At 42.8% G+C, this 15,422-nt stretch overlaps 1 protein-coding gene across 1 annotated transcript; it reads right to left on the bottom strand.

The window, feature by feature from the left end:
• Window positions 1–648: 648 nt before the first annotated feature.
• On the bottom strand, window positions 649–14,891 carry LOC146341867 (vomeronasal type-2 receptor 26-like). The gene is made up of 6 exons (XM_084807716.1): window positions 14,674–14,891; window positions 12,223–12,514; window positions 10,828–11,121; window positions 9,114–9,341; window positions 7,908–8,034; window positions 649–1,550 (listed from the first exon to the last, which is right to left on the bottom strand). Exons 1-6 carry the CDS (start codon window positions 14,889–14,891, stop codon window positions 649–651), a joined length of 2,061 nt encoding a protein of 686 aa, XP_084663842.1.
• Between the last annotated feature and the right edge of the window lie 531 nt (window positions 14,892–15,422).

Below are 15,422 nucleotides of genomic sequence, written 5' to 3' on the forward strand. Positions count from 1 at the left end.
CGGCCATAGCTGCCACCATTTGCTTCCCTGTATTTAGCTGTGATAGGCTACATACGTATTTACGTAGGCTATCACGCCTGGGTAGGTAAAAACAAAAACAAAACGTGTACCAAATGGAGGCGGCTACGGCGGCCGCCATTTGCATTCCTCATTTTTCTCTGTCTTAGTCTACGTAAATATTTACGTAGACTATTACGGCGAAAAGAAAGGGGAACGCAAATAGCATGGTGGGCGCTATTTGCGTTCCCCTTTCTTTTCGCCGTAATAGTCTACGTAAATATTTACGTAGACTAAGACAGCGAAAAATAAGGAATGCAAATGGCGGCCGCTGTAGCCGCCGCCATTTGCGTACGCTTTTTTTTTTAATCTACCCAGACTGCAAATGGTGGCAGTGGCAGCCGGTCAGAAGACCAGCCGCTGGAGCCGAAGCCGCCGCCGGAGCCGCCGCCGTCCGGAACATCTGCCCCAGGTAAGTTTCATCCCGGGGGGATCCGTGGGGGCATGGGGGGGCAGGCCATTCCGCCATGGTTTTTGGGGGGCGGAATGCCAGTGCATTCGGCCTCACTGAAATCCGTGGCAGAATTCTCTGCCATCCCTAACCTTTTGTTGATTGTCACATATAGCAAAGGATATTGACATTTGGGTTCTTCAAGCCTTTCTTCTTATTAACTGCTCCTTGTTGTTCAGTTCAGGTCTCAACAAAATAATGTAACATTTGGGGAAAAAGATGCAACTCAGCAACCCAGCACTGGAGGCTAAGATAGAAAAGATCTCCACAGCTACCATGTACTTTCCCTGGGTGCTGAGGTAAGTTGGAACAAACGATAACCACACAGAGCAGAAGACCAGCATGCTGAAAGTGATAAACCTGGCTTCATTGAAACTGTCTGGTAACTTCCTGGCAAAGAAAGCAACTACAAAACTCACAATTGCCAGGAAGCTCATGTAGCCCAGGACACAGTAAAACAGAATCACAGACCCCTCATTACATTCCAGTATGATTTCTTCAGTCAGTGATTGCATGTCAGCATCTGGAAATGGGGGAGAGGTTGCCAACCACACAGTACAAATGCCTGCTTGAATAAGGGAACAAAAAAGAACAATGGAGTTGGCCAGTCTTTTTCCCACCCAGTTCCTCATTCTGGATCCTGGTTTGGTGGCCATAAAAGCCAGAACCACTGTGAGAGTTTTGGCCAACACACAAGACACAGCCAATGAGAAGATGGTCCCAAAAACAGTTTGTCGGAGGAGACATGTCACCATCCGAGGTTGGCTGATGAATAGCAAAGTGCAAAGGAAGCAGAGCAGGAGGGAGATGAGGAGAATGTAGGTGAGATTTCTGTTATTGGCTTTGACAATGGGAGTGTCATGGTGCTTTTTAAATGTTCCTAGCACCAAACACGTTATCAAAGAAAAGAAAACAGCAAACAGGGCTAAACTGATCCCCAAAGGTTCTTCGTAAGATAAGAAGCTAATATTCCGAAGAATACACATATCCTGCTTTTTATTTGGGTAGTATTCATCTCTGCATTTATAACAGTCATTTGTGTCTGAAAAAGAAAGGAAAAATGCCATGAGCCACACATAGTAGCTGTTTCTCTCACAGACATACCTTTGCTCCGCAAAAATTAAAGGATTATATGCCGCTGCGATTTTTAAAAATTATTATTTCGATTTTCAGACAATAAGAAGTACATCAATCCTTCCCTCACCCCTCAAAAATCCTGAAAAATTATTATACTGTATCAAATACAGTCACACACATAAATCGTCAATATACCTGTAGATAATATAATCGGTCCGTTTCTATATTAAATTCAAATTTACTACACCAAAACTCCAATTGATTAGTTGGGGGTCCTCCTTCAACATTCAGCTTCCAGAAAAACAACAACAACAACAACAACAACAACAACAACACATTAAGAATGGGTGCTAAATTTGATTTTTTTCAACAAAATTCTCAAAACAAAGAGGTGTAACTTTTCACTGTTTCCACAAAAGTGCATGAAATGTGGAGACCTCTCAGCCCCCATGGAGGGAATTCCACCTGCCAAATCTCAGACAGTTTGGCCCAGTAGTTTTTATGCTAGGCACAGATAAAATGTGCTATTCTCAGAAACTCAACCCGAAGGGCATAAAGGGATAATCAGAGAAGTTAAGTGTTGAAGTGTTGATTAGGAGGAGACCACTACCCTGAATCTCTGCTGCAGGTTTCTTTGAAGTGCAAACCCCTCTCCCCTAGTCCTGCTTTCCTATTCAGTTTCACATTGACTTCAACAAAAACAACAACTATGGTCTCTTGTCTGACTGAGGCAGGAAGCAAACACAGTAACCCTGCCAGGTGGGCAGATTGACTTGAACTGACAACAATGACAGTGCTCATGTCTGACCAAGGCAGGAAGTAGCCAACACAGCAACCCTGTCAGGTGGGCACATTGACTTGAACTGAGAGCATCAACAGTGGTCTTATGTGACAGGGGCAGGAAGCAAACACAGCTGGCATATTGATTTGAATGGAAATCAATGACAGTTTTCTGCTGGACTGACAGATGCACTCTACTGCCCTACAACAGGATGCACTCTCCGGAATGGGGGAGACCCACCAGCACCTCGCCCATCTCTGCCCTTCCAAGCCCCCGAAGATGCCTCGTATTGGGCTTGCTTTGCCACACAGTGTAGTATAAAATTTAAATGATTCATGTTGTGTAGTGCTTTGCCCACTTTGTTTTGAAATGTGAACTGTGTAGTGCTTTGCTTGCTTGTCCACAACACAAGCACACACACACACAAAAGAAAAGCAAACACTGAACTAGCTACAAGCAAAGGGGGTCAAGGAGGACAATCTATAATCCAAACAGAAAAAGTTGTGGCTTTTTTTTGTTTTTTTTTAATTTAATTTAATTTTTTTGGGGGGAAGGGGTCAAAAACGGGAAGAGAAGGAATACAGGAATGGAGAATGGCAGGAGGGTGGGGTGGAGGGGAGCCAAGACCAAGGAAAGGAAAGTACTATATTTTATGAGAAAGAGAGAGAGAGAGAGAGAGAGAATAAGGGAAAACTAATGGTTGAGAATTGGAAAGGGTTAGGGGAAATGCTAAAGAACAAGGAAAGGCAAGGAAAAGTACTTTATTTTTTAAATAAACAATCAAGAAAAGAATGAAAGGTAAAACTTGTTAGAAAAAGGTGTGTGGGGGGGAGACAATGAACCAGGCAAGGAGAGAAGGCAACTCAAACCAATTCCTTTTTATGTGTTTGATTTTTCAATAAAGAATCTGAGAAAGAAAGGGGATGGTTCAGTTTGGAAGGAAAAAGAAAGACAAAGCTGCAGCATGCACACACACACACACACACTAAATTACTGTTTTTATTTCAGTTGCTGTTATGGGGGAGTTGAGATATTGTTTATGTTCTTCTCAAATTGGGATAATTAGTAATGAATTTAGGAAATTTTTAATATCTACATCTGATGCTACTTATACAAATCCTCATAATAATCCTTAAACACATTGGTTATCTTTTGTTGTGAAATCACAGGTGTGCCACCTTTTGTTTTAACAGAAGTAATTGTCTTTTTAACAGCTTTCTTTTTTAATGCTAAGTTAATTATTTAGAATTTTTATTTCCATGTTCATAATACCTAAGGTTTCGGTAATTCATTGTTGCATAAGGTTTACCTGCGTCTAAGGCTTCTAATTCTGCTTTAGTACAAGTCAATTCAGGTGTGTGTGTTTTTGGAGCCCGATTTCTTATGCTTTCCTGATAGTATCTTTATTTTAACATTTAATTTTTTCTTGCAAGTTATTTCTCTGTTTATTTGGTGTTGGTCCCTCCACTATAAATGTCTCTCTGAAATATACTTTACGAGTGTCCCATAGTAATATAGACTTCACTTCATCTTTATCATTCATTTCATAAAAGATTTTTTATATTGTTTTTGATTTTTTTCAACGATTTGTGGAATCATAAGTATATATGTGCTTAACCTCCAAATCCTAGATTTATTTCTTGGGTTGTAGTTACCCCACTGTACTTACTGGAGCATGGCCCAGCACCAAGATGGGGCAAAATCTATCCTGGATAACAGTGGTGTACATGATTCTGAAATAAATGTATGGTCTATACCTAAGTCCATTTTTTAAAAAAAGTATAATTTCTAGGGATGTACGAAACACTTACCTTGTTCTGCTGGGGCCATCCACGGTGTGGGGGGGACTCCATCCCCCCCCTCAAAATCCTCCCCAGCCAGCTCCGCTCTATGGCAACTCCATGGAGCCGCCGCCCAGGGCCTCCTGCAGCTGGACCTATGTCCGCTGCTGGGCTGGGGCCGCAAATGGTGTAGCAGCTGCCATTTGCGTTCCTGCCTTTCACCATGATAGGCTACGTAAATATATACATAGCCTATCACGGCTACTGCAGGGACACAAATGGTGGCCGCTATGCCATTTGTGTCCCTGTGTTAGGCGTGATAGGCTACGTATATATTTACGTAGCCTATCACGGCAAAAGACAGGAACGCAAATGGCGTCCCTGCATTATCCATGATAGGCTACGTAGATACTTACGTATAGAGATGTACGAAAGTCACTTACCTTTTCGAAGGGTGACATTCACGGTGGGGGGGAGGTGCTCCGTCCCTCTCCCCGAAAAATTATCTCTGGCCGGCTCCACTCCACAGCGATTCTGCGGAGCCGCCAGCCAGGACCGCCAGCAGCTGCACATCTGGCCGCTGGCTAGCAGGGACACAAATGGCGGCTGCCGTAGCCGCTGCCATTTGAGTCCCTGTATTTTGCCATGATAGGCTATGTAAATATTTACATAGCCTATCACGGCAAAAAACAAAAAACAAAACAGCGAATGCAAATGGCGGCAGCTATAGCGGCCGCCATTTGCGTTCCCTTTTATTTTTGGCCATGATAGGCTACGTAAATATTTACGTAGCCTATTATGGCAAAAGAGATGGGTGCAAATGGCGGCCACTAAGTCATTTGTACCCCTCTCTTTTGCCTTAATAGCCTACGTAAATATTTACGTAGGCTATCACGGCCCCCAAAAAAGGGGACGCAAATGGCGGCCACCATTTGCGTTCCCTTTTTTTTTCCATGATAGGCTACGTAAATACTTATGCAGCCTATCACGGCTTCTGCAGGGACACAAATGGCCTCCCTGCATTAGCCATGATAGGCTACGTAAGTATTTATGTAGCCTATCATGGCTATAGTGAAGAAGCGAATAGCGGCCACGGCCACCATTGACAAAGCAGTGCGAATGGCAGCAGGTAGTTGTCCTGTTTTGTGCGCCTTTCACGGGGTGGGGGGCTTCGTTCTGCCACGGATTTTGGGGGGCCGAATGCATTGGCATTCGGCCTCACTGAGATCCATGGCGGAATTCTCTGACATCCCTACTTAAGTAGCCTATCACGGCTTGGCAGGGACACAAATGGCAGCTGGCGTAGTGGCCACCATTTCCAGCTGCAGCCTGGCAGTGGCCAGAAGACCACCTGGAGCTGCCGCCGCCGGAGCTGCTGCCGCCACCGGAGCCACTGCCAGAGCCGCCGCTGCCCCCAGGTAGGCGCCATCCCGGGGGAATTCCGCAGGGTGGCGGGGGGATTGCCCCATTCCACCACAGACTCTGGGGGGGCAGATTCTAAAGAACCTGGCCTCACTGGAGTCCATGGCGGAATTCTCCAACATCCCTAATAATCTCAAATTTCAGGGTTTAAATGCTTCCATCCATCCACTAAATTCTCTTTTTTAAGTAGCTTGCCAATTTTTAACTCTTCAGCAGATGTTTTTCTAGGTCTTGATGTTGTGTGTCCATTTTTATATTCAAGACACCATTTAGTATCCTCTTCTATGATTATTTCTCCCGATGCAAATTGCCTAACTTACTTTAGCCAAGGATTTTCACATGAATTCAGCTGGAGTTATATTAGGAGCATAATAAGATCCAAAGGTTAATAATCCTTCTGTTCCTGTGATATGTGACATGGAATGTTGCTGAGGATTATCAGTAACTACTGACCCTGTGATAAATATTGGGACTCATATTGTCCAGCCTGACTTAGCTAAGCAGTTAGGAGATTCCATGATAGAAGGATATTCTACATTAGGATTTCATAGATTTATTCCAGCACCCAACTGGGCCTCTTAGGATGAGAGTAAAGTTTTTTGAAGTACAGTCCTGTGGGAATCGTGTTGTGATACCTGACATTCTGGGAAACATCTGTGCCAGGATGGAGAGTGGTAAATAGCTGACAATGGAGCTTTAGTGTGAAAATGGGATATTGTACATCAGGCAGATCATGACGATACAGATATTCTATCATGAGCAATAACAGCTACCAACTAGAAACATTATCAGCCCAGGAAGGGACAACTGAAACAGGAAACATCCAGTCTCCCAGGCTAATACAGATATACAACTATTTTTGAGGCAATTGATTCATTTGTCACAGAGATATCCGTTACATATTATGAGAGACACAGATGTTCTCTCACACAGATATTTCTATAGCTAGAAATCCAGTTTTGAGACCAGGAGATACAGATGTTTAGAATAGATTTTTTAATGTGTTGATATTTTATTTATTTATTTATTTATTTATTTATTTATTTCTATACCGCCCAATAGCCGAAGCTCTCTGGGCGGTTCACAATAAATTCACAATATTTCCATTGTATTGAAAAGAAACATAAAATCTGAATGAACATCAGCAGAAAAAAGATGTAAAAATATTTAACATGTATAAAAGGCAGTCCAGTGATCAACGATTTCAGTTCTCCATGGAAGAACTCACCTTCCTTGTTTGATTTGGGAAGGCTGGTAAGATGTCATGTTTACTATGGTGTTTGGCTCTTCATGAGCCCTGTTGCAAGAAACCTTTCTTGAAGTTGTTTGGATTTTATGTCACCATTGTGTGCTTAGTGTTTTTTTTCTGTACTAGGGATGTACTTGAAAATAAGTAAAAGACAGAAAAGACAAAAGCTTCATCTCTGAGAGTTGATACTGAACTAAAACTCTGTGTGTTCAGTACCAGAAGTCAGTTAAAACCTGCATTTCCTGGTGACAGCTTGTTCTGGGTAAAATTGAATGAGAGTGATTAACTGAGGGGCTCCCCCCCCCCAATACTGGTATTCCATCTCATAAAATCCCTGGGTGAGGACAGATTTGTCACAACCTTCTGTTCATATAACTGTCATATGTGGCTGAAAATGCTTCAGGTCCATATGAGCAATCTTGATTGTACATTAAAATCCAAGATCTTCTGAATCTCAAGGTGCTAGAACCAGTTCTCCTGTATTAAAGGCAATGTCCTCTCTTTTAAATCTTAGGTTACCGAATTTTGAGTCCACAGTGATATTTGTGGCTCTCAACTGCTTGATTAATAGAGAAAAGACCAGCAACAAAACATCCCAGTGTGTAGGGTTTTTATTCAGGAGTCCAGCAATTCAGTTCTTCCCTGCTGTCTCCCACCCAACCAGCCCTGCCCAAATCATTCAGCACTTTGTGGTCACTGAGCATGCTCAGCCCCCCCCCCTCATTTTTTTGAATTATTTTCATCTCTCCCTTTTTTGTGTTTTTGTGTTTTTGTTTTGCATTTCTTAAAACCGTGGGTTTCCCCACACCAACTAATACTTTCCTGTTTGGTCCTGGTGGTGCCATTTGGTCTACAATGCATTGACAGCTTGAACATCATAAATACAGGAAATGGACATCACAACATTAAAAAAAAATGGGAACAGAGGAAGCAGATCTGTAAGGGTGCTATAAATGCAGGCCTACAGGAGGGCTTTTGCCATTCAATGGAGGGAGGGAAAAATATGAGGGCTTGATTTTACTTAAGGGGACATTGTACAGTTAATTTACTATGCCTAAATTAAACATATTCCACCACCATGGTTCTTACCTTTCCATTGTGCAACCTTGCCTTCTGGACATGGGATGCAATCATAGCAGCAAAACGGCTCCCCTTCCTTCACTTTCTTGCTAGAACCAGGAAGGCAACTCTCAGTACATACAGAAAGAGGCTGTGTCTAATCCACATGCAGAAGAGAGAATTATAATATTGAGAATACTGTACTTGGAAACCTAGAAAACAAGAATTTGTTACAAACATGCCAATTCTCGGCTTCATGTGGCAAATACGACTTGCCTTCTTTGGATGAATGGCAATACTTGCAATTGCAACATTTGTTAGAATCTGGGTTTGGTCCTACCACTTTTACAGCTTCAAAGTAGAGATGGTGCAGGAGTCCGAGGAGGGGGTGGAGTCCCATCCAGCATTGTGGACCCTGCTCGCCAAGCTGTGGGGCACTGACAGATTCGGCTGCAGAGTGCCTCAGAGCTTGTGAGAAGTTCAGAGCACTGCTGAGGACCCATCCTGCCTCTGCCAGCTTTCAAAGAAGCCCTTGACAACTGGCGTGGGCAGGAGGGGCCTTGGCAGTGCCTCAGCACTCTAACCCTGTCTTCCTCCCAAGGAGACAAGGCTAGAGCCCTTGGGGGCATGCCATGCTGGGACCTGTCCTGCTTCTGCCGGGTGTCAAGGAATCCCTTGCCAACTATCATGGGCAGGAGGGGCCTTGGTGGTGCCCCAGAGCTGTAGTGCTGTCCTCCTCCTGCAGAGATGAGGCCAAGAGGGCTTGAGCAATTGGAGTGTGTGCCATGCCAAGGACTCCAGCAGTCAAGCCCTTGTATGCATACAGCAGGGAGGCTCACTACATGGTCCAGGCTGCGCAAGTGGAGTGGGGGGAACGACACTCATTGAGCTCCCTGAAGCCCTGGACCAGATGATCCATCCATCCCTACTGTGAAGTCCTCTTCTCTCTTGGAAGCACTTATTGAGACTGATCAGTTATATTGGCCAACAACCTATGTTTATAAATACTGATTACTGGTGAAGAAATATGATATACAGGTCTTAAACAGGAATGGAAAAAAGGAACTGAATTGTCTCATTTTGCCCAATGAATGGATCAGCGCTTTAGCTTTTGTACCTGAAGCATCTTTGGCTTTCAGGTGACGTTTTATTAAGCAAACACTCTTGTTCCTTAAATAAATTGCTTGCTCATGCAAAGCTCCAAGTCTTTCTAAACTGCTGACAATTGCATCTTACCTGATTAAACCAGTTGTTCCATGTTATGACATCTTTACTGATGGTGAACGCTTGGTCTGCAGGAACCTCGGCATCCATCCTCCCAACTTTCACTCTATGAAAAGATCGATTCGAGGAAATGATCCAGTTAATAACATCATATCCAGCTACTAACTCCCCATTCTGGTCAAAGGAAATCTTGTCCCCAGCAGTGTTGTTAAATGAGACACCTCTCAGAAAGTGATGGAGCTGGGTTGGAAAGGAAAAGATAGTGGTATTAAACCACCCAACCACAACTGTATCATGGGCATAAGAAGAGTGGAATACGAAGTATTGCTAATGCATTTCTTGGACTATTGGGCAGACTATTAGTAATGATGATGATAATTATAATGAAGATAATAACAACAAGAACAACAACAATAATACCAATATATAATATGGGAAGAGCAAGGAAATGACTGGTCTATTACAGTGTAGTATATATGCCAGGCTGTGTAATTTGTGGCCATCCATCCAGATGTTTAGGCTTACAATGGCCATCATCCGTTACCATTGTCTATATGGCTATGGATCATGGGAGTTGAACGCCAAAATATCTGGAGGGTCACATGTTGCCCACCCTGCTGTACACACATACTTCTGGGTAAACCCCACTGAACTCACTGGGACATATTTCCATGTAGATATGTGTAAGATAGTTCAAACATTTCCCATGTGGTGTGTGACATGTAGCCTCCAATTGTGTGTATCAATCAAGCATTAACACCCCACCACCCTTTTGGATGTACTAGTAACACAGGGTGGGGAGAAATTTGTTTGGTTTGCACTTTAATATGAACTGGCATAAGTTGCACTTCCCAAATTAATGTCAGTGATGATAGAAGCAGTAGTCCAACAATATCTGGAAGGCAACAGGTTCACCATTCCTGCCATAGGATATGCTTACTGATATATGTCACAGATCTTATGGCAGAAAAGTTGATTTACAATTCAGTGATAAAAACAAGCAGACTCTTGATAAAAACTGCCACTCTAAGACTAGAGTTAAGGCTAGCTCCTGTTTGCTAAAGCACCAGAAAACCAGGAAATTGGAAGCCAGCATTCATGCCTTAACTAATACACTCCATGATGATGATGTTATGCAGTGCCACAAATTGTGCTTGATTACAACTCCCCCCCTGAAGCACCCATAATTTTCCATGGTCTTTCACACGCAGATCTAGACAGGGAGGATGGAGTGTGTGTGACGAGTAAAGATGCCCCACATTTTCCAGGTACTGTATTGCCTTCTGAAGCATCTGAGCCTTACAGCATTGCTAGGGGAATACTCCTTTAAGTAGACCTATGCCGGCTTGTTGCTGTTTTTATAAGCAGTAGAATTTTGGGTCTCATGATGATGGAACCTGTTGTTGTGAATCACCTTACCTAAAGGCACAATACCATGGCATATATATATATATATATATATATATATATATGTGTGTGTGTGTGTGTATATATATATATATATATGCATGAATCAATTTGCAAGTGCCGTAATGCTTCTCTTATATGGAAGGAGGTTTGATCTCCAATACACAGATGTGTTTTACCCACTGGCTGATTTAAATGCACCATAGCATATTCTGTATTGTGATTGGAAGGGGAAGGAAGATGAAAATGCTATCAAATTCTTAGGCTGGAACAAGGGACTGTCATGATTCTTCAGATATTAAGGTTTTGAGCCCATTACCTGCCATGTATTCTTCAATCGCCCACCATTTACTATTATATTATACTTGAGTCTAGATGAGGATGTAGCACGTAAAGCGTGGGCCACAGCATAGACAGCGTTGTAGATGCTGTAGCTGTGGCCGGTCATGCTCATCTCAAAAAAAGGACCAGGGAGGCTCTCCAGCTCCTCCTCTCCAGAGCAAATATCTCCATCCAATTTGTCTGTAACTTCATTTGGGAAGACACAGTTGAAGGCCTGTTTCCAGAAGTCTCTGATGAAACCATCTCCTCTTGTACTGGATGGCTTTCTGCTCTGAACAAAATGGTGAAATTTTGGTAGGTCATTTGAGTGAATTGTTAACGACAGAGCGCCATGGATTATCTTGATATCCCAGGTCCTCTGATAGATCATTATACTGAGCTCCATCTGGGCTGTCATTATCCACACCTTACCTTTTGGTTTATTTGTCACATCTTCTTGTTCTGAAATATATGACAACCATATCAAGAAAGAAACGGAATAAGATGCTCCATAGGCCACCAATACGTTGGCTTTGTTGCCCATAATTATATCAAATAATTTTGCCCCCTGCTCTATCATCTTTTTAATTTCAGAGATATAACTGAATTTGGGGCATCTTTCTATGAAGGCAAAACAGATGCCCTTCTTGGAAAATGAGGGAAGCGCAGTCTGCACAAATCTTTCTCCATGGTCATCGTTTTCCACCGTAAGGACCCCAATCCATGTCCAGCTGAAATGCAGAAGCAAAGAGATAATTCCCATGTACTGCAGAGATTCCTGAGGAACCATTTGGAAGAAGGAAAGACCTGGGGCTTTATCACTCATGGCAGGAGCAGGACCATAAATTAGCTGAACGTGAATAGGGAAGGGGAGGAAAGTCAGCGACTATTACACTTTCAAGAGCTGGAATACTTAAAACAGCCCCATGATCACCCCCACTCCTTCTATGGTACAGATAGAAGGCATGACTTTCAAAATACTGGCTGGCAGAAGGCCACATAGTCTGTTTACAAGTGAGGGGAAGAGTGCACTGGAGACCCCCTTTAAAGAAATTCCCTCTCTTTTACTGCTATAGAAGTACTTTTTGTTATAGCTGTTAAAGAGAAGGAATTTAACTGCTAGCTGGCAGTGGACCCAGAGTAAGTTAGTTGCACTTAAATCCCATTGAAATCAATGCAAAGAGCTAATTGTGGCTTTTCTTAAGCACCTTTGTTTTCAGCAGTAATTAAAGGCAACCAATATTGTCCACATCCAACTCTGTATCTTTATGCGTCTGCTCATGCACTTGTGTGTAGTGGTGTATAAGCTGGAGTGGAAAAAATGTTTATCCCCTATGTTTCCCAATGATTAACTGGCATCTAATGCACACCCAGAAAGAAACACATATCCTACCTGTGGTGTTTTATAGACATCCAAGATAGTTGCTACATTACGGGAGGTTTGAGAATCCAATCCCCCAATAACAGCTATCAGGTTATTCTGCATGTCACAATTGTAGTTAGGGACCAATCTCTCCAATGTGGATATGAGTTGTAGAATGGCATGATAGGTCCGCTGTGCATTGAAATAGCTGTCATGGATGCAGAAGCCCAAGGTGACATTGGGTAAGAGCTCCGGGTTTCCATTGATCTCCTTTACTGCAAACTCCAAGGCCAGGATGTGCTGGTAATTCTTTGTCACGATGCTAGAATGAGAGTTGCATTCTGCATCAGAATGATGCTCTATATTTTGTAAAACGATGGCCACTGTGTTCTGCACCTTCTTCAGTATTCTTGTTTATTACACTATTTGATAATGCCACTTTTCAGGAGGCAGTCCTTAGCCTAAGGGTCTACTAAACCAGGATAAAAAAACCCCCAAACAATATTAATCATTATCTAAGTTGGAAATCTTTATTCATTATACTCTCACAATGAATCACTTATTTGGAGAACTAAAATCTGGAGCATTTCCCCTTCCTCTGGAGTGAAAGGGAGTCCTTTCTGAAGGTTCCACCCAAACATTGCCCAAAGGGGGAAAAATCTCAACAATGAATCATTGGTGGAAGTGCTAATTATATCCCTGACAAGTGGAAAGAATTATGTTTTAACTATGTCCAAAAATGAATAAGAATGGATCCTCCTTAAAAAGATATTGTGGACTATAAAAATGTCTCTAACATTTTTTTTCAATCGATCTCATTCAATTTGATAGAAAAGGAATTGCTTTTGGAAAGAAATTCAATGGAGAAGACAAATTCTGTGAAATTCTAATGGGTTGCACATTCAGGTTGCTTGTGGTTCTGCACTTAAGAGGTGGCCAAGGATTGTGTGTTAGTGTTTTTCGCTGAACGATCCTCTTTCTGGCAGTCTGTAGCACGCTTGTATTCCTACACTTCAGCTACAGCCTGCAGCCAAGGAAAGACATGTTTCCTCAAATAGGGCTATTTCAGATCAGGGAGCTCAGGCAGTTAAGGAGGGGGCAGAGCAATAGAAGGATGTGTAATAGAAAGAACATACATGCACAGCACCCCCAGCTGCCTCACAGTGATTAGATAAGCTCAAAAACAAATTAAGGAATACCCTGAGAATGAGGTAGAAAAATGGAAGCTTCTTCCATGGGGGAAGAAAACTCAGGAAACTGAAGAGCAGATTTTGGCACAGCACTAGCTCTTCCTTTTCCCTGAAGCTATGCAGAACACTGCCCCCTCACTCCTGTATTGCGGTTTATGAGAAATGGGTGCCATCCTGCCAACACAGCTGATGCTATTGCCACTTGCAAAGGTAACACACACACAAACCAAAAGTGTATAGGAAAAAAAGAAGAAGCTGGGTTACAACCCCCTGCCAATGGTGAGCCCAGGCTGCAAAAACCTGTTCAAGAATGTGTCCTCCCCTGGGACCATTTTGTGTGAAATTGTCCCCACAATTGATCTGCCCACAAATAGGGTGGAGAATTTGGAGGGGCCATTTGCACATATCTGCTATTTTACATTGAAGATGAAAAAAGTAATGAAGAATGAAATGAAAAGCGGAAGCAAGGAGACAGACAGAGAGAAATAAGGTGAGGCACAGCGTGCATGGAAAAACGAGACGTCACACCAGAATTTGTGGAGTAAAACACCACCAACAAGAAGAACTACAAAAAAGGGGGGGCAGAGGAGCAAATGTGAAAACCACTTTTAGTCTCCTATACCGACTTACATGCTAGTAAGCCATACTGATGTGTTTGGGAACTATTGCTGAGAGCTAAACTGAACACTGGACTAATGGCATGTACAGCCCCCATTCAGACTTTCCACACCCACAATTTTTCCCCTGAAATCCCCACCCTGCAATGGTGGGGGTGTTAAATCAAAGAAAAGTCCATTGACCTTTTCACTTTTTAACCACCCCCCTACACACACACACACACACACACACACACAGGCTAGGAATTGGGGGGCAGTGGGGGATATTTCATACTCCCCTCCCAGAACACAATAGTCCTGATGTGGCTCTGAGAAGGCCCATTTGGCTCTGAGTAGGCATGTAGAAAGTTTTGGAATTAATACTTAAATAAAACAAAATCTGAATGTTCTATCTCTTGAGGAAAAGGGGAATTATTTTCTTCATAACAACAAAGGCTCTTGAGCCTCTAACACATTTATTATGGTATCAGCGTTTGTGGATTAGAGTCGAGTTCATAAGATGCAAGATGTTTGGTTTAACACCCTCTTATTTCTGTTAACTTTTACTACAGCCCACATTAGCCAGGCTGTAGGTCTAAGAATAACCTCTCTGGAGAAAAATAATTGAATACCTTGTATTTATTCTATTGTATTTATTCATTTCATTTCTATAAAACCAAGGATGAACTACTTACACAAGGTCCTCGAACACTGGTGGCACTGGTTTTTCATTGAAAGCTGCAGGATTGAAGAGAATCATAGTCTGAGAAACAATGCTGCCAATGATGAGGTCTCCTGAATGATAATACTTGTGAAGTGGAGGCTGAGGATCATGGACACTGCCATTAACTATGTGAGCCTTACACACCACATGTGGAAGGAGAATCAGCAGCAAAACATTCATGCCCACCATCCTAACTGAAAGTGCAAATCATCCCTCTGAAACCAGATTCTCCTGTTTCCATCCGCAGCACCAGCTCTCAATGGTTCTGGGTATATTTAACACCCTGCACAATATCTTATGCTATTTTTTCAAGATGCAAGTGAAGCTCTGCTAGAACTAATTACACACTTCTTGATAATTAAAGGGAAGAAAACCACCAGGTTAGACTTAGGAATTTCCTGCTGAATAGCTGACAATTACTTGTTTTTCATATCAGAACAGATGGTTTCCCTGCTAGTTAGTTGGATTGCAAAGCACAAATGGTCTTGGAGTGACCCATCTCAGGAAATGGACCCCAGGGGTTGGATCCAGGATCTGACTTGCATTGCTCATGGCAGGAGCTTCTGCCAAGTTTTCTGGGATCACCTTCATGTCCGCCTTCCTTCCTGCACTACAGTACACCCCCTTCAGCAGGGAGCCCTGGACCTCTGTATAGCCTTTTCAGGGGGTCTAGACTAGAGGGGCTGCTGTGGTAAGGAGGGTGCACAGAATACAAGACCA

Source organism: Heloderma suspectum, chromosome 6 (genome assembly GCF_057233095.1).
Source record: "Heloderma suspectum isolate Gila_16-S chromosome 6, 16-S_ref, whole genome shotgun sequence".
In the NCBI taxonomy this organism is placed as follows: domain Eukaryota; kingdom Metazoa; phylum Chordata; class Lepidosauria; order Squamata; family Helodermatidae; genus Heloderma; species Heloderma suspectum.